Genomic DNA, 24,726 nt, shown 5'->3' on the forward strand with positions numbered 1-24,726 from the left:
ACAATGATCTAGCACCCTTCCCGTTGTTGGTCGTATTGCTGACAGCTGAATATTACTGCAAAGGTGTGTGTGTCCAGGCCGGCCAGACCTCCAAATCTAGCAATGTTTTCAAGCTAATAAGCGAACCCAGGTGCTCTTCCATAGCCGGATTTTTCCCAGTTCGCTTGCGTGCGCGCTTTTTTTAAAACAAACAATCTAATATTTAGCAGACGCAAACCTACCTATAAGGGTTAGCCAGTTAGCTAGCCAACGAGCACAGTGATTCGTTGCAATGCAGATTTACTAGTGCTAACCCCTGTCTGGATATTTATTAAAGCTATAATAATCACAGTAACTAAGGCGTCTGAAGCCATTTTGTGCCATCGTTTTGTTCGACCCGATAAAGAACATTTGACGGCATTCTTCTTATCAGCCGGTAGCCCACAATAACGGTATCTAAGTTTCTATCGTACCGTATCCGGCAAAAGAGGATTTTCTTGTTCCGTTTTATCAAATGTTCACTTTCGATAGTGGCAAGTTGTACCAGGTCCCTTCCTCGACATTTTCACCATTGACATGTGACGAGAAAATCGAAGCACCTACAGCCTAAAGGAAACGAATATTTCAGCCTATATACGCACTCTGTTGCTTCCTTCGAGACTTCCGTCTGACCTACCATTCCACGTTACCGAAGTCTGTTAGCGTCACGTTTTAATAAAGTATTCTCTATTTGTTTCGCCAACGTGTGGCCATGAATAAACGTAGCGTATATAAACACGCATTTATTAAGCTGAACTGTAGAGACCCTCGAATCCAATGCTTCGTGGGGCAAACTATATATATTTGCATAGGAAACTCGCGTAACTACACAGGCACTTTCTGTCTGTAAAAAACGATATAAAAGACATTATTTAACGACGACGTTAATAAAATTAGCTGAGATCAAACTGGGTCTGTTTCCTAGCGAACAAAGTATTTACTTTGTCTATCGAACTTCTTACCGGATTTGCAGTATGTTTACTATGAAAAACGTCATTTTGGTTATTGAGTTTCGACGTTCAGGAAAACATCTGCTATTTTCTGGGGCATCCTTATCCTGTTGCAATAGATATTCAAACAACAACAGATGGTATAGAAACGAAACGTTTGTGACGGTGTTGCATCTATACCATCAAGTATTTGTTCGTCACCGACATAGACATCGATGCTACGATTCTTTCGAAATGCTATTTAGAAAGTACTATAGAACATTACGTACGTTACGCGAGTGATAGGGTTGTAACTTATGTGCTAAAACAGTCGGATTTACTTAGTTGTCTGAATTCTCTCTGGTTAATTATCAAATTGTGTGATTCATTTCTAAACTGATCTAAGATTACAGCGCCAGTTGTTTGGCCAGTACTACCAATTAAGTCAAAACACGTAACCTACCACGCGCTACGCGCGTTCCCATGTTCATCGACAAACTCTAACATTCAGAACAGTTCTATAACATATGGGAATTCACTCAGACGGCTCACATATTGCCGGCTTCCCATTTTTTAATAATGTTCCTTATTCATACAAGCGGTGCACAGGGAAACATAACCGGACTACGAGATAACACGCCTGTATTCATATCCATACATTCTATGCGATCGAGGTACTTTATCATTTACCTCCAAAAACAATGGCATAATTTCCAACACACGATTTTCGATACATCGCGTTTATCTGAACTGCGTGCGTATTTATTATCTTCCTTGTCCTGTGTCTAATAAAACAGAACGGGAGCGATAATGGTGATCGCTACAGATCGGTGACACCCACTTTCCCCAGTAACCAATCGCGTAAGCTACCGTGGTCTGTATGGGGGTCAGTTGCTCCGACTGATGGCGTGAAGGAAATAGAAACTGGAGAATTAAAAAAGACTCGGACTATGCATTGCACAACGTTGCTGGCCATATCTATCCCCCTCGTGGGTAAAATCTCGAGCGCGAAATGAGATTCTACGGGCAGAGAGGATGAATACAGCCAGCCGAAACTATCGCAAGTCGGATCACGATGGCAGTTCCGGTTAAGGGTAAGCGCATATTCCCTGTTCCACCCACATTTGTCAGTGCTGCCATTCTCCTCCGCTTTTTCAATTGGTCCGTTCTGTGCTAGGTCGCTACGAGAAGCGCGTGTGGCCAGGAATCTCCGATATATCGGAGCGTAACCCCCTCGGCCTAGTTGACACCTTCATTTCTCCGTACTCCCGGAAGAACTGTTGTCGGAAAACCTTTCTCTGCGAAGAGTTTCTCAAGATAGGGACAGGGGCAGAATCGGGGACTGTTACGACTGGGGTTGTGCGACAAGACTCTTGCCCGGCGCTTCTCGCGCGATAGCGGAAGAAAACGAGAAGAAGAGTGAGCGTAAGAGGAGGCGGGGGCGGTGGCAGTGTTGCTGTCGTGGTAGTACGACGGTACTGGCAGCACCGGCGACAGTAGCAGCACCAGAGGTCGCATAGGCGGCGACTGCGGGTCATCAGATTCTAATCTTCGTAAAAGTGAATATAGCCAGGGGAAGCGGAAAAAAGTGGAGAACTGCAGAGGACTTTTGGCTCTTTTTTCCTTTAGTTCGTTTTTCCTCGCCTAGTCCCTCTACTGGTTACTTTTTGCCTTTGTCACCGTCGTTCTTTTTCTTGTATCAAAAGGATACTAGCCTTTTTTCTCTATTGCTGTATCCTTCTCTTCTCGCTTGATCTTCAGCTAGCGTCCACTTTGGTCACTAGCCGCCTCTAGCGGAGGAGTCCCTTATTCCCTTACTCTGCTCTTCTTCGTCGTCGTTCTTCTCCTCCACCTTCTTCTCAGGGTCTCGTAGCGGGCTCTCCAGCGAAGACTCGGCGCCAAGAATGCCGAACCCCAGCCCTTTCCGACCTCTGATGTCCCTGTTTTCCAACTCACACAGCCTCTTCACCCCTTTGGGTAAAGAACCCGTTCCGCGGTAGCTGGACGTCGATCGCAGACCGCCATACGTTGGTCGGGCGATGGCTTGGTTGGTTACAGCAAGGAACAGCGTGTTCCTTGTAGTTCGCGTAGCCTCATAGCTGCACAAAGCGAATGAAGGGCAAGGACGTTTGGAACGGTCTGGATATCACTGACGACTTGATCCCGTTCCGGTCACTGCCAACGACGGCGAGTTTGCTGTACCAGCAAGAAAGAGTCACAGCCACGAAGAAAGCGAAACGTTATTCGAACTACCGCCGTTCATGGCCAAAGCGATAACAAAGACAACGTGTAACGTCACAAAGCCAAGTGTTGCCATTGAAAACAACGACAGCGCAGGCGATATGCGCCGATAACTCTGAAACACCCGTACCTGTTTGGACACTAACCTTTGCTTTACATAACGCTAGAAGTACAATTTTTTTTTTCTTTCTTTATTTATGCATTGCAGCTATTGAAGATTCTTTAAGCTTTTATTTACATATATATATATATATATATATATATATATATATATATAGTAAGAAAATAAGTGAACAGCTAAGCTGGTTGCAATTGAATAGCAACGCTGAATGGAATGATCTTGCCCTAATGCCAGTGGTAGAGTGACTTTCTTGAAAAGGCCGAGCCTTGTTTGCTATCCCAAGCTTGATAATGACGACACAATTGGGCCCGCGATCGTATTTATCGCGGTCTCTGTATGCGAGGCGTAGCAATTTAACATGAACGAAGTAGACACGACATGCAAGTTTCTACAAACTTCAGAAGCTAATCAGACCAACATTTCAACTAAAAGTATTTGTCAAACATATATATCATATACAAACATATATGCCAGATAGTCAACTCAGTACAAGTGAGCAACTCGATATCACAGGCTAAGCTACTTGCTAATGAAACGTAAAAGCTATCACTTCTCGAGCTTGCGTAATAATAAGGTCACTATCCAGTTTCTCCGTGAGCCTGCAGTTCCTTCTACAATATAGCAACTAAAAGAGACACTGACACGTCTGACATTTCTCGCGCTCAACACGTACCTACAATACACAGGAGAACAGTCAACTCAAAAAGTAAAACTCAAATAGAGTTTTAAAGTAAGCAACAAAAAGCAATGTAAAGAGGGTATAAGGATAACCTGTAACGTCAACACGATTTCGAGAAATCAACGTTGGCCGATCATTACCCATTCCGTAGATAATTTTCAATCCTTGAGTAAGCAACATAACAATTATTGAATCGGCTAAATGGGTCGAAGCTCTCGATAGAAAAGAATCTAATTGATAGCTCAAGTTTTGCTGGTTCAAGTCACAACACATACTACACAAGCCGTATGATTAAAACAAGCTATCTCCGTAATAATTCACCTTATTGATATACGGAGTCGCGCAATGTGTGTACTTCAGTGACGGCCTTAACCGCAACCTGGACAAGCATCCGCCTGTGAATCAGCACCCAACGCGGACAACGGCCAAAGACAGTCACACATCGTTACCCTGCACACAACATAACCTATGCAGTTCATCTCATCCGAAGCCCACCCTGCTCCCTCTATGGCTAGCCTAATCTTGCCCTCGAAAAGCCCAAAATATCCGAAACAGCCTCCACTCCGTAGCGCACCTTGCAATTACCCCTCCCATTGACTAGCACTTGCTTGACGCTGCTGTGTTTATATCTCGTTAAACGTGGCTGGTGTTGGCGGACGCCGCGGCTCGTTATCCACGTCATGCAGGCTGCGTGATGCATTCTGTATTCGATGTCGATAGGCACGGAACGTACACACATCACAGATACCAACATAGCTATAATATAATGGAAAACGTTATAGTCTTCTGAGGCACGGTGTTCCATAGCTGGCTGTGAGCAGCATGCTTGTCTTCAGTTGTGTGACAGTTATCCGTATAGAGAAGGACAGGTGGGAGCGGAGCAGAATTACGAGAGCTCATTGTTAACTTCTCCAGGTAGATCTACGAGCACCGGCGCAGACAACTGGCGGCCGGCGACTGTATCTCTAAGGTTAGTGATAGTGATGACGGCCGCTTGCAGCAAAAGATTTTGCGTCGGTCTATTTGTACCCTGTCGCGTCATTCTGTTAAAGCGACTGCAGGTTGAGCGTCCTTTGAGGCAGACAGCGTATAGTGTCGTTCAGTACCGTATTCCTCGAAGTTAGCTGTGTTTCGATGCTGCTGCTGCTGGTGATGATGATGGGGATACGGTGTTGGTGTGTCCGACGGCCAAAAGTGGGGGCCGGAATAGGAACAGAGTCAAGCTATGTGACGCGCATGGCGTGCGTTCTGCCGTGTGGTCCCCAAAGCTCATTCGACAAGAGGAAAGAGTAAGGCTTAGGCCCTAATTCTGAATCTCTGAACCCGGCGGAATCGCTCGCTCATCCGCTTAGTCGGCGGTTAGTTCGTTTGCTTGGTCGCCTATGAGCGCTGCCACTAAAAGCGACGCACTTTACTCTTGCGATGTCCTATTTTGTTCCACCCTAACATCCGCTGAGAGCCAGAAGCCCCAAATTGGCTTCCAAAACCCTAAAATATCTAGTACGTCTATGGAGCATGACGACGGTCATATGTCCATCTGCTGGCGAGACCAACTACAATTTTCGTCTCTCTATTGCGACGGCGTCCCAACACAGACGGTGCGCCGACACGATACTGTCAACGGTGGTTTTGCAGACCACACAATACCTAACAACATCCATCCAACATCACAACAAACGGCACAGTCAACCGCGACGATGCAATCCAAATGGTTCGTAACTGTACAGTAGAATCCCATATGGCAAACACAAAAATGGAGACCCTGGCTGGGCCGGGGTCGGTCGGTCGGTCGGTCGGTCGGTCGGCCAACGGGCCCGACTGACTGTCTCGCTGCTAACGGAAACCCAGAAAGGCGGAGTCACACACTTGAAATTTGCTATGTTTTACTGTAGCAATTCACAAATTATATGGTATAGTTACGTAGTGTGGAAGCGCCGCGAAAGTGTGTACATAGGCCATTGGTACAAATGGGTATGTGAATACAGTTACACACCTTAGTGTGATAGTATGTTCGGCTGAACAAAATCAGCATGCGTAACTAATCCGTTTACTATAATTGGAGCCGTGATATCGACACGAATCACCTTAGCATACTCACGCATAATTAGTGTGCAGGATCGTGTGCAGAGAGGACCAGTGCTTACAAAGTATTGCAACTTCGCAGAAGTAAAGTGTTATTAATAGTATTAACTCAGTTGGACGTGAATGCAGATAGAATTCGTCTTGGACGGGACAGTTCCGCCTTTGGCTGTTTTGTTATCGTCGAGCTACTGTATCAGTCTTCATAACTGCATCGGTCACTACAGGCACCAAAGCAGAATAAAGCTTACAATTATATCGGCCATTGTTGAAAGTTCTCATGCGATAGATGACCAGAAAACAAGCTTTGCCTTAATCAACAACATCAGCCAATGGCGGCTTCGATTTTCAGACCGAACACGGCGTGAAATTTATAGCTGTGAATTATGATTTCCATTGCATAGTTTACCACCTTTCACATGTGGTCTGTAGCCTCTATTTGGCTGCCAATTAGAGAGGACGAGGCTTTAGGAACATGTAATTAGGACCTTAAACTACTCGCTTCCTAGGAGCCGAATAGGTAAAAGGACTCCTATAAGCATTTCGGCTTATGAAGCTAAAAAAATTACATATATAAAAAGATGATTAACGATTCAGGGAAGGCAAGGTTTTTTAGATATCTGCTGTAACTGATAAACATTGTTGATAATGCACCTTTTTATCCCTACCTTAAAAAATCTGTCTTGATCTCTAGCGCGTCTCTCGACACTAAAATTTGCACCAACGCTCAATATTTGTCTAAAGGATAATTGACCGCAGGAGACCAACAAAGTTCTCCTTGATTAGCGCTGGACATCGTGGCTGGCTGACTTTGCCATACCAGCCTCAATCTAGACAAGTGGTAAACAAACAAACAAACGTTAGTTGTCCTCAGAGGCATGTCGTATACGAGCAAAGCAAGTCGAAACGTTATTACACCTTAAAAGAGAGTTGTTTCGTTTATTCTCTTTTTCCTTTTTTGCCTCCGTTACTTGAATAACACTGCCTACATAACGTACCGTCGCCGCTTGTATTACAACTTTGCGTTTTTTTTGCACAGACCCCCTTCGCCAAAGCGTCGCCCTTTAAACATTTACACGCACGAAATATGTTTACTATTTTTGTCATTATCGAATTCCAATTTGCCCACCACTGGTGTCCCAGCTGCTTCTGCTACTGTTTTTGCTCTAAGCTCCTGAGGCTTCCAGGATAGCAAGGACTATAGAAGCGCTGGTCGGCAGCCAGTCCCTAGCTAAATCGATCGATCACTTCGTCAATCCGACGCTGATTCTCTATTTTTACGTTATCATCGTTTGCTTTAATCGTTGACTGTTGTTATCGTCGTTGTCGTCGTCGGCGTCGCTGCCGCCGCCATCACCGCGTGGGTTTTGTTGGTGCAGTTTTTCGGGGTATGATGCTGGTGGTAGGGATGTCGATACTGATGATATAGGTTTGACGCTGGCTGCAGTCATTGCTACAGGGGCATCTGCGGTCCCGCTTCTCATGAGCCCTCCTCTCGTTTACTTTCTGCCACGACTTCCTGCAAATCTACTCTAAAAACGACCAAAGCCAGGCAAGGCACCAGCCCCCTTCTGTACGATGCTGCTTAATGTTTGCTGCACTGTTGTCGAGTCGCACGACGAATGGAACGACAGCGATGATAGTAGAGAGTGCTAGCAGGCCGGACTGTCAGTCATAGCGAACCAATGTCCCTTTCCGTTTCTCAGTGTTTGTCAAGCGGCACCAAAACAACCGTGAGGCTAGTATACATGTACCGGCTGAATAGCATAGGCCAGAAAATTTAAATGTGCAAAACTGAATTTTGCCAAATCTGTTTTCTCTCCCTACCTCGTATCCGCTCCATTCCGTCCGCCACCCCGCGGACCAACGTGCGATGGCGGTGGCTGTGGCGAGCGAAAACGGTAGCGGCGATGCCGTCACTTCGTGGAAAACGTACCGTCAACTAGACCGAATCGAACGGTCGGGTAGCCATATAATCGTGCGGCTAACAAGAACTGATCCATGACGTCCTTTGGCCGACTGTGTCGACGAAAGCTGATCGAGAAAAGGGGCGCGGTTGTGCTTAAAGCTAGGGATTCCAGTTCACTCACTTGACGACTGTTTGCTGTCATCGTTGGCTTTGAAATGCCAAGAACTATACACACCCTCACAGGGTGAGCGCATATGGTGGTGGCCGCGTTGATCGACGCTAGCTGACGCTTTTACTACTGAAGGGGGCGTTTCACACAGCGTACTTCGATGGCTGTACCTCTATGCAGGCAAGCCGCAGGCTTCATGTCCTTGTCTCCTCCTCCTCCTTTCGCTTTTCCCAGTTTCTTGTATTCAATCCGGTCCTTCTTTTAGTTTTTCTTTTTCCCTCAAGTCTCTAAGAAGGAATGCCTTTTCTACACACGACGAAGAGCGCAAGAAGACAGTGGATGGCAAGGGACATGAGTACACAAACAAAATAACGAGGTAAAAACAGACATGCGCTAAACGCTAACGCGCTATGAGGAAAATGGAGAATGAAAAGGAAAGATAATGTTTTGATCTCTGCGGTAGGGGCCTGGAAAGACGGCGATCTCAGATAAACGGACCGTCGTCCGATGCGTGCGTGGATATCACATGATTGTTAACCCACTTGGATCGAAACAACAACAACAGAACTGCCAAGCACACTGCTCTGCTGCACAGTTACTTCTTCGCTGCCTGTCTGTCTGACTGATTGACTGACTGGTCGATTATAAGATTCTTTGGAGAACACTAATATATATATATATATATACTTACATTCACAAGGGTCATAGACATTGTACGGATCCACTGCTATTATGGTGTTTCTTTCACGTTTCAAGTTTTTCTCGCGTCTGCAGTTGCTGCCGCTGCTATTCCTGCCCCCTGAAAGCTATTCAACTCTGCCCATAAGCTGGTTGACGGCTTACGGCGTTTTCAGCTTTCTTTCTTCGCTTCCATTTTTACTTCTTGTTCTTCTTTTTCTTTTTTAGTCCCCCATGAAACGATGAATGAAGAGAGCATAAAGCAGAGAATGAAGCTCCAGGGGCCATAATCGGGATTAGACGGTGTCTTGATGAGTCCTCGCGTCTACCGCGGGAAAAGCGGCGGTGGCAGCAGCGCTGTTACCAGCTAGTGGCCCATGCGACCTAGGCGTTATTCTTCTTCTGAGTGACACGGCCTATAGCAGTGTTAGCCCCTATGTATTGAATTGAGATCCCTGGGGGCGTTTTTACCGGACCGTCCTACCCGGGACGCAATAAGTTAATTGCAGTCAAAGTAGAGGTGGAACAACGGTACAGCTTAACAGTTCTATTGAAACAAATGCTTTTCAGACAAACTGTAAATCTACCTATTTCTTCCCATTATTAACTTAGGCAAACTTATGGTTTATTCGACAGCTGTAACTAGGCGACACTTTAGTTGTTTTCGTCGACATACGCGTATTGATGGATTTTTTTGCAGGTTATGTATAAGTAATGCTATATAAACAATTGATGCTTGCCCTCCGCGCAAGATGGCATTATGAACTCATAGGAGCTGAAAAGGCTCCCTTTGGCCACCTAAAATAGCAAACCTTTCTTATCCCCAGCTAAAATTCAGAAGAAGAATCCTGTATGTTCAGCTGTTGGCGTGAAGTCAAGTGGATTGACCTCATCCAGCCTGCATGTCTGATCCAATAAAAGAAGTTGAAAAAAAAATAGGAATTAAGTTCTGTTTTCGATTGCGATATCATAACTTCCAAAGATCCTTTTACTGGGAGCAATTCGTTATTGTCAGCTGGACATATAATTATCCTTTTGCGAACCTGCTGTACCCCACGCATGCCTTTAGTATCTACACAGCCAACGCAGATTCTGCCAGCTCATCACATGCTCATTGTTCGGGATGGCTCGCTAACCGTTATACCAGGAAGGAGATTTTTGGCCAAAACAAGGTTGAACCACCGGGAGACCATTCTCAGTCACGGCATGCCAAATGGTGCCATTTCAGGTACAGCTTTTTCAGCTTTGAGGCCGATAGGACAGTATTTGGTTTTCAGGACAGTTTTCAACCGCGACGGCACAAACAATTCTAAATCTAAGCCTTTGGGGAGGCAAGAATCAGAAAAGGCGTGGCCTTGTGCGTCCTTGGGCGTCGAGCCGGTTGCTTAACCGGGCGCCGGCGCGGCCAGAATCTGGCACAATGTACACTGTTTTTTTCAGGAGTCGTTCAAATCATGTGATGTTTTTTTTACATCACATGAGTTGAACAATTTTTTCTGCAAGCTCGGCTCTGTATTCTCTTTCAGCAGCAATAACAAAAATGCTGTGGACTTCCAAAAAACTATCACATTCAGGGACGTATGATGGAGCAGGAGCAGCAGCAACATCGATAGGCAAGCATACAACCCCGCTAGCTCGACGAAGTATATACTTACATTGTACACTCATAAAATGTTGACCCTTCCACTTCTGATGCATGCGTTTCAAACAAAACCAAACTCTGATTTTAGATGTATAAGAATATATGTTACTTGTCATCCATCGACAATGGTACTGGTAGCATGTCAACAGCTTTATCGAAACCCTGACCACATATGCCATTGTTTTACCCCTGCGTCTTTACCCTAGCCATGATTGAGCAATGATTACATTGTTGCTTACTAAATTTAAGGATTCGAGGCGGTTTAGATGTGAGGTTGAATGTATACACATTTTGCGCTGCGATCAGTCATATGATTGATGCAATGTCTAACGCTAGTACTAGACACCTGCTTTGCGTGCAAGCAGTCCGATGCATACATCGTATGAATCTACAGATTCAGTTTAGCCCTTAATATGGCGTACTCAAACACAGAGATGTGCTCTAGTTTCCAGCAATAAATCCTGAACTGGGCACCTAAATCCACTGCCTACCGAACAGAAGCGACCGATTTTACCTAACGTTATACACTATTTGTCCAATGAGCAGGCCTCGATTCAGGCGCAGGCTAAGAAAAAACACGTCAAGTAGACAATGGACTACTCGAAAAATTCAACGAACACAGAACATCAAGCACATGAAGTATCCAGACAACCCATCAAGCAAGAGCCTTCCGAACCATAGAGACATCTTTGACGACTATCACTCAGTGAAGGGACACAGATTGATCCATCGGATCAAGACTTTATAATAGAGATACACATTTCCTTCAAACGTGCCTAGCCGGCAGCTTATAGTCTGTGGCGCCCGCTCAGCTTCCAATGCGCTCTTATTTTACAGATCACGCACACATATCGGAACCTCGAAGTCCGACTCCGAGGAGTACTTGGAAAACGTGAGACTATAGAAAAGTACTTGAGAAAAATGAAAGACGAATGAGGCGAAGAAAATTCAATGTCTTTATTTATACCGTTTTTCTCATCAAACACGTAGCAACAATAAGCTTTTTCTGCTTTGTTCCAAAATCTAGCTAATTTCACTGAAACCTGCCTCGGTATACGTTAATTGAATCTACCGAAAGTTAGCTGATACGGGGAAAGAAGATAATGATAACCGGAGCGTATAAAAAATTGTGAAAAGCAGCAAATCAAATGCAGCAAAGAAAATAGGACAAGATCTATTTCACCGAGGACTACACATTCTTTTGTCCATTTTTATGGAATGATTAAAGGTACGAGGAATAAGGAATGGCTAATAGTCCACAAGGTATTTGAGCCACAACGGCCGACGATTCGATTTGCATATAATAGCGAAACAGGTCTATCACAGCATTCTGTGTTGTTGTTTTAACCTAGTAAAAGTAACGTCTTGCAGGACCAATTTCACCCAGTTCAAATTTCCAGAAAATAACCGCCCTTTTTTAACTCATTTTTCACATAGCCTCTTTGTCCGACATGGACGCATTGTCCTGCTGGCCGCCAGTGATGTCTAAGACAACAAACCGATTGAATTAAGTGAAAGGCTAAACCTTTCCAGATGAAGAGTAGGCTTGCTGCTACGTGTCCTTGAGCCCCGCAGTTTATCCTGTGTCGTGTGTGGTAAGCACCGGGTGTGAAGACGGGAAACGCTACCGTAGTCTATGCTTAGCTACTATTATTACTTTTCGCCATGGGTACCACTAGTGCTGTTACTCATTTTGTCTGCGTATTTTATCCCTTGTGTTTTTCTTCTTTCTCGACCTTAATCAGTGTGAGGGTCCCTCCCAACTTTTTCTTCGCCTTTCATATTGCGTCGTTTATTTCGACCTTTCTTTCAACATTCGTACGGGGAGGCGCAGGGACAGGTTGGTTCTTCTGTGCTGAAAGTTCGTTACTGATGTTGCCCTAGCACGTTTTCTGCGCCTCTTCAGTCTGGGTAGGTGGCAAAAACTGTAGAAACGTTCAGTCCGAAGCCTTTACACGTCTCATACAAGTAGAAGCCAATGGGTGATCGAGTTAGATAGTGTAGTCTCTCAATAGCTCGTGCTGCTGGTCGCTTGCATGTTAGCTTCATCCAACTCCGCTTTAACCTCCCAACGTTCCTATGTATTTGAAATAGCCAGTATGCGGCTGCTCCTTTTGGAACCGCTGCCACTGAGTCTTTTTTCTGCCGTATCGGGCAGAGAACTCTGAACCAAAAACTGAAAGGAAAGAGAACGATAGGGCGAAGCAGCAAAATCAAACCAGCTTTCCAGGCCACAATGAGTCTAGACATGTAAGCGAATGAATGAGCAAGCATACAGCCAGCTGGTCAGCTACAAACACAACCCATAGCTAGCTAGCTAGCTAGCTTAAGTGCGGCAGTTTCGTGTTTGAGCATTGCATGGCCCGGGTGCGATGAGCAAAGCAAGCTACTGAAGCAGCTACTACTGTTACTGCGTGCACAGCAGCTGTATAGCATGTAGGTGGCCGTCAGTGTATGCGTCTGTATGTGCCTGTTACGTGCCGCGGGCTGCGCACGTCTCGTTCGAATAATTCAGCTCTTCCTCTCCCGTGACGATCCAAAGCCGTTCTGCCGTCTTCGGTGGGCGTACCTACTTTACAGAGCTTCCTATCTCCCCAATACAGACCACTATACACATCCCAATACAAACAGTCCTATGCACCCCTTGTCTGGCCTTCCATTCGTGGTTGCCCCTCTTCATTCGTCCCGCCACTACAACGACAGGCAAACAGTCAGACTCGCGATCCAAAGCAGAGCTGCCCTTGGGCTTTCCATGAAGCCCAGCGTCAATGGCAGGCGGCCAAGGAATCGGGGCCCTCGTCGCTCGTTCAGGCGAGCGAGTGAGCCGCCAAGAGTGAGCAGGAACGGAGTGTTGCCTTCCATAGCTGGTAAGGCTACTGCTTTGCCCACAGCTTTATGCCCCCAACGCGTTCAGTTTGAGTGCGTCGGGGTGGGCAAGTGAAGACGGACGGCAGTAGTCGTATGGGTGCAAGAACGGACATGCTTTGTCCCTACTATGCGGCAGACCCCGTTTCCCTCCTCCGGAAGAGCACGTGGGCCCGATTCTCGTTCTCCCTCTCCTATTATTGCCGCTGATGGTTGTTTTTGTCGAAAAGAAACACACATATAGACACAAACATAGGGTAGAAAGAACTGAGAGAAGAGTAACGCGCTGCCGTGCGGAGAAATGCGAAGCGAGAACGCTACAAGCAGCGGCACCAGCAGCACACATGATCGCCTCTAGCAAGACATCTACATCCACTACCGCTTCATACGCGAACCGGCAGTAACCGACTTACTAGCTAGGCTATGGATCAACAGACCATCTAGTGAGTCCTTCCAATTCTTTCACGTTGGCCACTTTTACTGACTGATTACGGTAGAGTGCGGGAAAAGGCACTGCGGGGCAAAAAACGGGCAATCCAGCCGGAATTCATCATTCTAACGAAGCCCAACAATCTGGATCGAGCAGGCAGCATCGTAGAGGCCTATAGACTACAGAACAGCCAGAGCCGATCAGAACGCACACCACTTCTGGCGTTGGCATTAGTCACGTAACAGTAATAAGCATGATGACAATTACAGTTAGCTATAGACATCGAATAGTATCATAAAAGACGACAAATTATTAGCTAAATGCGAGAGCTGCTGCACGGGAAAGACTGCGGTAAAAATTATCGAGGTAAGAAGAGACAGGGGGTTGAACGACACGTTATGCGTAAGAACTAAACGATACGTGGGGTCGAAATAGGAAATCGGATCTAGTCACCGATGCGGATAAGACGTTGCTATACGGTCAGAGTATCACTGTCGGGAACCACGTCACCACGGGGCTAACCCATAGACATGTACATGCAAAAGATAAGTTGATGGCCTGATGCAACCCGCGAACGGAGCTAAAGCGATGATGAGCCTGTGTTGGGATATTGCCCCGAGAAGAAATACGAGCGCATGAGCTGTAAAACTCGACAGACGGCGAAAAACACTGGTCGAAGGTCGACGCTCGTTGACTGACGGTCGCTTTCCATCTAAAATATGAGATTGGGCCACATGAAGACCACCGCTGGAACCAGCTGGGTTTCACTAGAGTCCGCCTCTACTTGAAAAGATACGTCGAATAATTCGTGCATTCGATATTCATCGAGGAGCAATCGTGATTAGCTGTTCGCCGGTCAAAAGAAGAGCCCGATAAGGGCTTGCGCCTTATGTTCGTGGTCATCGAGGACATTCCAGCTATATAAATGTTCCATTTGCAATAGGTCTATTTGAAGTGCTGCAAATGCTCGCCTACTTATAGACATCATGGAAATAAGCAGAAGATTGATTATGTACACTATTCCTTGATATAGCAGGTACACTGTTAAGCGTAGTCTGACCCGACTACCATATATCTACAGCGAAACAGTGCGGAATTACTAGAATAGCTTGAGAAGACTAGGCCGCTATTGAAAGCTCAACGTACATCATTTGCTAATCGTACTCTTTACCGGAAACTTGGACATTGACTGCGCATCAGCCTTGCTGTTGATTATCGGTGTGAAGGCCGGGAGTTCATTAGAAATGCGATCACTGAGGTCATTGAAAAAAATGTCCAGCTGCCTCCTCAAAATGTGTATCGTACATCGAGATACATAATAGCTATATAATGATAATAATAGTAATAGTATCGTAAGACGTAACTTACAGTAATTCTCAAAACTTTGCTTCTAATGGACTTCGTTCATCCCGAAGGACGTTTAATTTGACTTAATGCTCAACAAGTAAGATAATTCATGCAATTGGAAACGTAATTATTTTATGATGCGATAAAAACTGTTTACTGCCTTAAAGTTGCCCCTTGAAATTGTATTATTACTTCAATATCGTCTCCCATCGAAGCATAACTAACCAGCCGCGTTTCCTTTGAAAGCAAACTTGCATAAACGTAAATTGTAGTTACTGACTAGGATCAGTGTTGGCAGCGAGTATGAGACACGACTGTAGGAAAATATATTTCACCCGTTCGAAAAGAACTGGGACGCTTCCCATTTGCACTGAAACCCCACGCGACCGTGGGGCAAACGCTAATAAGCATACATCTTTATGAAACAAGAAAAAAGACAATACTTTTATGTCATAACGTAAGATCAAAATGAACAATAGTTAACACGCGCCCAAGTGTTTACCTCGAACAGTATCGAATAGGATACGACACGGCCTACTAGCGTTCGTATTTATACAAGTGAACCTGATCGGCAAAATTAAGCCTAGTCATATGGGCCACTATAATAACCACTCATCTTCTATAAGTATAATTGTAACGTCCAGCGTTCTTGTGACCGGGAATGGAAACTGGTTTCCCATTTTTATGACCAATTCAACCAAATGTTGGGTTCATCCAATTTTCGTCGCCTTGTTCTTCCATGCGTTATAATGAAACTATCGTTGGACGCTGCTGTCGCTGGCCCAGTAACGAAGGGAAAACCCTGCTAGCGTTTTTTTTTTTTTTTCTTTTTTTTTTTATCCTTCCTGTACCACCATCGGAACTGGATCCTGGAACAGCAACCGCAGACGGCAGAGATGGATAAGCGTCTCAAGGGCTCAATCATAGCCGATGCCATCATAGATCTAGGTAATGTTCCGCTAGATAGAACCGGTGGGAGTAGTTAGATTGAAGACAAGTAAGCAGAAGACTGGTTGCCGCTGCCACAGCAGCCCATACAGTGAGAGGCAGAGCAGATATTCATACGAAGAAACTGAAGATCACTACAATACAATTCGGTTCGAAGCGTATTGTCAAGTCTTCCAAGTAATAAATTGCAGAAATAGTGATCAAATATTGCGAGCTACATAATAGTAGTGGTAACGGTAATCCCATATAGATACTATAGAAAAGGGAGTAAGTGGCTTCAAGAATTACCCAACTCGCGGAACGAACACCGAACTTTTCAATTGTAGTTATTATTTTCCGGTCAGTTATTTGCGCCTTCGCTATATAAGCCTAATGGTTTTTTTAGCGATAGATATATATATCCACGCATGTTTCGATGGCTTATGGTAAATAGTACAGCGACTGATAGATAAATGCAGCTGGCATCAATACGTAAGTTACATACGTTTAGGCTATCGTATATATTGAAGCTTAACGTTAATAAATGGGACAGATCTTAGTTAACTTGGTTTTCTTCAAATTGACGAAAATAGAGGATGTAAAGTTAGACACAAGAAGATTCTTACTGTGGGTTCCTATGTCAGGATTATGGCATGTTTTTGGTACTACTCAGCGATCTTTCCTACATTGTGCTCGTATTCTGAATCCCTGCCGATTCTTGCAATCATCTTCAAATTGTGTAATTATGTGTATACATTCTCGACGTCCGTGTTTAGCTATGGTTATTTATAACCGTGTCCGACAGCGTCCGTTGTCGCCCTGTCTAATGCTGTCTTACCGACCTTTTATTTGTTGAACTGTTGTCATTCCCAGAAGTCGTTCAATATCTATACCGCTAGAGTACATACCCGAACGAACATGGGAAGTTTGCGGCGCCGAACTGATTGACGACCGAACCACGCGTATTTCTTTTAGTGGTTAGAGATGTGCATTCTGCTATGTATCGTACAGCAGTTGGTTAACTCGAATCGGAGCTTAACTTGTGCTAGCGTGCGTGCGTGCGTGCGTGCGTGCGTGTGTGAGTGAGCGTGTGTGTGAGTGTGTGTGTGTGTGTGTGTTTACGTATGAGGCTCCGTACGGGTATCAACATCAACGAAAAACTTTTCGACCAAGCAGAGAAAAAGCGACAAAGGACACAATGGTTAAACTCGCCTGTCTAAGTTTAACTATCAGTTTTGTAGTGGAACGCTCATAAAAAAAACAACTTTCAAGAAGAGAAAACGTTGGCCGAAGTTTCTTTCTCGTCTTCTTCCTGGAATATTCAAATGCTAGAAAACACCAGGCTAAGGTACACTAGAAAATCGACTTTTTCACCAGACCCAAGCTAGTTCTAGTGTCGGATAGCTCGGGTTCCGTAGAACAAAAATCCGACCAATCTTAATTTGATTATATAAACGAATTCGTCCAAATGAGAAGGGCTGCAACGAATGTAGTCGGCTTATGTAAACTTTTTTGTTATTTTTTAAATTTTTGTTTTAAAAGAATTCTTAATAGTACTACTGTATGTGCCGGATGCTGTGTTTACTCCGGGGTAAATAACGACGTTTGTTCTGAGCAAGCCAACTCGTATACCCACCTACGAGATTATACAGAGAATAGTAATGGCCGCAAAAATTATAGCATTTGTCTACTGAAACTTAAAAACACGCAAAATCGTTTAGTTGAAATAGGGTGGCACTGCTTAACGGTTTCAGTATTTATGTAGAGAGTTTTTCATGAACATGTAGCAGCTTGTAGTGGTAATTTCACATTAAATTATCATGACGATTCGCCAGTGTATCATTGTATAATAAGAAGCGTATACTCTTTATATACGTTTTATTATGAAAGGGATACGTTGGTTGCAGGCATGAATGAATGGCCCATGTTTTACTTCAAATTCATTGTATTTAGTTTTTATATAATCGTTGATCAACTATAGAATTTTCATTTGCAAGTTCTTTTATCGTGCAGTCTCAAAAGGGCTGTTCCACATACAAGCGGTGAACCCCAAGATCAGACAACGTTCTTCTCGAAATATGATCGTAGCAACGGGCAATAGCTACAAAGTGTTTCGGTCGCTGTTACGACCGTTTTTGCTGGTATGTTTATTGTTTGCGTACATTGTTTCCACCGCTGTCGCTCTAAGGATCTGCTTGTTCATATGAGGACACGCCACACACTCTGGGAACCACAGAACAGACCCCGCGACTGGGGAGATGATATTGTAGGTACCGTAGAGGCCGCAACCGTTGGACGCCAGATTTAAGTACCAGTCACGATGGCGCTACTTGACCGCTAAAAACATAGTTTGCGCGAGCCATGAGTGACTCAACATAGTGAGCACCACAACGACACCGGCTCCCGTAAGGCTGGGGTAGGCTCGATAAATCTTCGTTTGGGCCAGGGATAAAGTCTAGCGTGGCCTTCTGGCTTTTGACGTCGCTTCCTAATACTCTAGCAGAAGCAGGGTTCGCGTTGGCGGCTTACATTGGCCATCGTTGGGCTAGAGCGAGCGGCTAATACCGGCCGTTGCCGCTATTGAGGTTGGCGATGCAGCCGTTTTGATCGTGGCATATTCGTCAATTATTCATGGTAGGGGCGAGTCCAATTTTTGTTATGATGTACGCTGAGTCGGTAGCCAGCCTATCTAAACGCGGTAGCTGCAAGACGCTCTAGGCTCAGTCTAGCGATCGCCCGCCTGGAGGCTCAATGTTGCTTAGAACCAGCGGCGGCAGGAACTGTCCACTGACTGCCCGGAGGTAGCATGTACTGTGTCCGCTGCATTCCAACTAAATGCTAGCAATATACTATAGTCTATCGGTATCGTACGTTCTTCAGCTATTATACCCACAGAGGACATAACTAGCGAGTCATGAACGTATTTCAGTCAGCTACGCGAGGCGAAGGAAGAGCCAGAAAAGACGGAAAAGGAAATAAGCAAGTGGCCCTTCAATAGAAAGAAGCGATTCGCAGACAACGAACCATCTGCTCCTATATCGTTGTCTGAGTTGGTAGTCGCCAGTACGCGCCTAACGCTGAACGTTGAACGCACGCAGCAGTAGTAATGATAGAACTCTGGGAAACCACTGGAAACGGGCCAACAGGCTGATAGAAAGGTACGTTAACAGGTTGGTTAGATATACATAAAAGAAACCTGTACAGCAGCACGGCCATGGGGAGTTCGGGAGTGATGCTAGAGATCGCACGCGGCCACCGATACAGGCGCCCTCTACAAGCCTTGTTCCCGTAGCAGAAGACGCAATAGAGGCAAGGCCTCGTTCGAGAGTTGCGAAGTCTGCTGGAGCCCCCCGCTGATTTTGTTGGAGCCCACACTCCTTGGTGAGCTGTGGCTTCCAACTCGATTCGATTCGACTAGACACCTGCCCTCTACGATGCAACGCCTTCTGCTCTTGCTTCCAGCAAATAGGCATATGGACACGAACCGAGGAACGGCATAGCTGTTGAGGACCAAGGGACCTGGCTATGCGCGCCAGACCCTGTGTTCCGAACACAGGAAGCGACGCTAACGCGAGTACGAGTGGCGGCGGGCACGTTCTTCGTTGCTTACTCACCAAGAACAACAACCGTCAGCGGAAGTCTGGGGATCGGTAGCACGCACTACATCCAGTAGAATGAGAAAAATAAATGATAGTCCAAAATGATGCAAAGTGGAAGTTCTGCTACTCGTAAGTTCAAACAACGCGCAACGTTTAGACGCTAGCATTCGTGAAGGAGGTTTGCTTTGTACATATATTACGATAATAAATACTTAGTAATGATGCAGAATACTCGACACGAACAGCCATCAATAAAACAAATTGATACATATATACAGGCATAGCCCGCTTCAGGTCCAAGTATATGAGCCTTTGTTATTTGTTTATTATAGTTTTCTGGAAAGACCTTTTTGTGCACTGCTTTCCCGAAGCACATAATTCTGCCTCTGCGCGAAACATATAATCACCCTGATATTTACATATTTAATCTCAACAAAAATATTGGACTCTCCAAGATTTTGCTAGCCAGTATGACTAAGCTCAATTGAGTTGTTGCGCACATAATGTATCTACAACGATGAATTTCGACGTGAAATGATGTTTCCCTAAATACGGCTTGATAATTTTCTATCTTTTGAAGACTTTTCTTACTGTTTGTATCTGCAATCTTAGCGATATAAATGCGAAATCGGCTTCAGTGCAATTTTAAAAAGTAATTTTTGTCTATTTATTGCACTACTGTTTCCTTAAGCAGCGGCCATCGTTATTGCAGTTTGTAATAAGGGAAAAAACACAAGGCGGGTTTCATTTGATTAACGTCTCAAGTGCCCATAATCTTCCGCTGTACAGTGTAACCATATTAAGGTCTTTTACCCCCTCCCTCTCTCCATAAGAAACAAGTGTTCTATACTGTTCATGTTAATAATAAAAATGTCTACAAATATCATCCACGTTACTGAACGCGGAACGTAGATCAATTCACGTTTGTCTATGGACGACACTAGCGGATATGTGGGCGAACTGATTTCCAACGTATCACGCTAAGGGTTACCTAGCAGTAGACCCGTGACACGGCGATGACGGCCAATGCATTTTCGGTTCAAGTTTGCCATTTTGTTTTGCCGAAGCACGTATTTAGAGAGGCCACGTGAACAAGCTTGCCCGTAAATCACAACGTTGCGGTCTATTTTGCCGCGCTAACCAAACGTTGTGGTTAATACTCGTGCAGCCTAGAAAACAGCATCTTTGATGACTTCGATGTGGAGACATACATGACACCCCCGATGATTCCGTTTTGTTAAAAACAAATGAAAGTAAAGCTTGTTACTGAAGGTCTGCTGTTTCCATTATCCTAAACCGTACCGAAGCTGAAGATCCTGCAACCGTGCGATCCGCTTATCTAATAGAGGAAGAATTCTACGAAGTATTTACATTTTTATCATAATGTGCTAGGTACTGTCCTGATAATGGTACGTAGATCATCTTTATAGTGTTTACTGTATTATATCGCCAGGTGTTTTTCGTGGAAATTTGCGGAAGGAGAAAATCTGTAGAGCATTGCCGTTGCGGTAATATCTTTGTTACTCGAAATAGGCTTTGTAATTTGTGTGTACAAAAGTTCGCTGTGCCAGTTCGCGATACGAAACGTACCAGTTGATAAACGTCGATTTTCCAGATGAATGATTGCCAACCAGGAGGACGTTGATTTTTCGCTCAGGGATTTCTAAGTTGGGTAGGTTCAATTGACGATAGATATCAAGCAGACCTGAAAGAAGGCACATAGTATATGGATAAGAATTGTATGAAGATATATGCCTTCCACAACGTTTTAACACAGATGTGCGTTTGGCCAAGTCCAACTGCTGTTTGTCTCTAAACGTTAAAACGCAAATGTCTAATATCGAAAAGTTAATTACCTTAGCAAAAGTAAGGGAAACATTCCGGCATCGGGAATATTGTGCGCATTATAAGGATACTGCTACGAGGGTCTACGGAAAATCAGCTATGGTATAAAAACATAGCACCAATTCGACTAAAAAAATTGTCCAATTTATCAGCCGGGTAATTATTATAGTTCGGGCTGAAAAGTGCTGAGGGCACTGCGAAGATAATAAGTTATATAATGAATAATAGAGTTTCAGTATCAAAAGCAAAATTTCCAATATGGAGATCCGCCTCGAAAACAGAAGACACCAAACGAGTTTTAAGCTTCTCGCTTCCCCTACACTATCCGAAGCCTTTACACAATATTTGAACTATGGGAAAACAAACTAAAAACTTGATTCTATTAGGATAGCCTTTGGAAAGCATAAGGAGTGGTCTGCGGTTGGTATTTGTAAGCTTCGACACGTTCGTAGGTACAAGTTTATAAAACGCGCTTACAGAAGAAGCTGTCCTATCTTTTCTGTATAACTGGCATATTTTTAACAGCCTTATGAGATCGATGAAACATCGATAGCTGTCATCATCCTGCCATGCACCTATTCCATCCTGATCAGATTTCGCTCCAGGTTATAATAATTTTCAATCAGTGCGCACGCTCTGTTGATTTATGATGACAAAGCGGTCAGGCACGTAAGGCGTTCGCGTTTCTGCTTCTAGCCTAAAGTCAGGTCGTTTTCTTTGGCATTCGTTGTCGATCGATACCACCGAATGCTGCAACACAAAAAGCTGCGATCAGGCAAGGGGACTATTCTATCGGTCGCCAGCGTTCACTGAATGTAAAACATGCTCTCGTTTTAGTGACAGCCAAGAGCGTCGTTATTATCAGCGTCGCCAGCATCATCAGCATCATCAATATCAGCACTAGAGAGTTCTCTCGCTGCCGTTTGGAAAGACACACGCACATTCGCTCCCCCCACAGTCCCAGTTGGCTAGATCCGACTTACGTTTCTCCGGTCTTCTGGCATAAGTCAGATAGTTGGCTAGTCAGGTTTGCTGGCAGGACGCGATATTACTTCTAGCTCCGATCCGCCCTACCAAATAATATACCCGGCATTATTTTCATATGTAATGCTCGCGGTGTCGAACATTGTCGGTTTTCTTGCAGTTGACGGTTACACGCAGCAGTTTATGAAAACACTGACCCTAACCGCTTTCCAGTGCGTTTGCTCGCGCTTTCGTTGCGTGTTCTGCTATGTTCAACCGATCGCTCGTCAACGGGTGGGTCTTTGCCAGTCCGGAGTTGAGGATCACTAGTAGATCGGTGTCGATAATGGAGGTTCTCCGCTACTCCAAAAAGTCACACTACCAATGGACAATCATAAACACAACATCCGCATTACTGTGGCCCTATTGACGCCTGCGACCGATTTTTCGCCTCTTATTGCTGATAACACTCTGTGCGGTAGCTTATTAGGCGTTCCAGCGATAGGGCTGGTGGCGGCGATGCTACCAGGACGTTGTTGCCAACGTGTGTCAGTAGAATTTGATTGTCGAGGCCGGTTTTGTAACTGTATAGCTATCTCTAGCGAGCGGACACTCCCTATTAGGACCTTTATAATTTCGGTGCAGCGGCCCACCGTGTACCAGCAATAGATTCCACCCGCAAATATCGACAGGGCCTCTAGCCCGATATATATATATATTATCAACATGGATACCTATATTACGGTGAATGCCAACAAGACATACTTGTTCCTAGGTAAAAAGAGACAGTAATATCGTATCTTTTTTTGTTAAGACCTGTTTGCTCTTTTCTAGTGCAGCATGAACCCACGTGCTTTCGATTACCTTAAGCCAAAATGCACGTGTGCATAGTTTTTTTTTAACTTTTCTTATATTTTAGACTATGCCACATGAGGCAAGGAACTCTTACTATACTATTCAAACTTGTCTTCCACCACCAGCGCTATCATTGCCGTTCTAACAAGCTGTGCTAGTGCATACTGTTGGTCATATACATTGTCAAAAACGTACTGACAATTTGGCTTTACTGCCAGGTGAAAATGACATCATCAAGATCCCGGTACTTCCCCTCCGAAAATACTCTACCAACTCAATACATGTATCAAAGTCTTTTAAACGGAACCTGTTTGCCACAATATATTTCCTACTCGTTTGTCTTGGATTCTTTCAAGCGTCTTAATTTTTCCTTCAAGATGTCTTTGAGCTTGTAAGGTTTGTAAGAGAAGAGGGTCTTAGAGGGCTAGCTGAGTGAATTCTTCTACGCTAGTTGTTGGAAGGATGCATTTGCTCGAACTTTAACGAAGTCCTTTAACACAACTTAGCGAAGTTTTAAAATGTTCCAACACGACACGTTTGAGAAGTATACGTCTTCCGCGAGTTTCTTAAGGATGATTCGGTAATCCTGCAACATGTTTTGATTCGTTTTTTCCGCGTTTTCGTCCGTACATGCTGTGACAAATCGTCCAGTGAAAGGATCGTCTTCAAGCTTCACTCATGGGTCACGAAACCGTCAATGCCACTCACACGCTCTGCGTTGACTCGTAACCTAATCCCCGAAAGCAGCAGGCATATGCCGCTGTTTCGTAGTCTATTTCCATCTTGCAAAAAAAAACACAGTCGAGTGTCATTCATTTTAAAGCCCTTCTAAAATACAAAGTACACGTTTGAATGTTCTGAAGTTTGTTCCTTGAAGCGCAGGTTGACAGACGAGTATGACGTCATAGGTCGGAAGTGCTAGTCGATCTTAAGCCGACAAGTTCGGGGTATTTAATGATGGTCTTCTGATGTTCAACATTTAATCACGTATCGCTCAGCTTAGAAATCCTGGATAGAAAGTGGTATATGCGTTTTATTTAGATTAGACCATTCTGCTCTTTACGGCATACCCGTGTTTACTAACAAAATCAAACTGACGGCATTTTCACTTAATAACTTATGTAAATTTGAAACGTTTTTGTTAGCTCACAGTTACATGACTTGCCATCTTTAGCCTTTTCACGTCAGTCTACATGCCCCTCGTCCCATATCTTCATTCGCTTTGGTCTCGCTTCGCGCTGTTTTCTCGTTACCCACTTCACTTGCGTCTCGGTATTTTCCAGGCGTTAAAGCAGGGCTGAATTTATTTTCTCTCTATCCATCTCTGCCTTATGAAAAACCTTATTGTATTGGTTATCTCTGCCTGCGTAACTACAGTTAGTCCACTCAGTTAGTCAGTTAGTAGTAGTTTGTCGTCCTCTAAAAAGGAA

At 44.6% G+C, this 24,726-nt stretch overlaps 1 protein-coding gene across 1 annotated transcript in view; it reads right to left on the reverse strand.

Annotated features, from left to right (window-relative positions):
• The window catches only part of LOC111264729 (EH domain-containing protein 2), a 96,243-nt gene that overhangs the window by 51,953 nt on the left and 19,564 nt on the right, over positions 1-24,726 (reverse strand). Inside the window, exon 3 of the mRNA XM_022840842.2 lies at positions 21,224-21,338. Coding sequence (XP_022696577.1) covers positions 21,224-21,338 — 115 coding nt within the window. The remainder of the gene's footprint in view (positions 1-21,223; positions 21,339-24,726) is intronic.

This window comes from Varroa jacobsoni, unplaced genomic scaffold (genome assembly GCF_002532875.2).
Source record: "Varroa jacobsoni isolate VJ856 unplaced genomic scaffold, vjacob_1.0 scaffold_891, whole genome shotgun sequence".
Classification (NCBI taxonomy): Eukaryota; Metazoa; Arthropoda; class Arachnida; order Mesostigmata; family Varroidae; genus Varroa; species Varroa jacobsoni.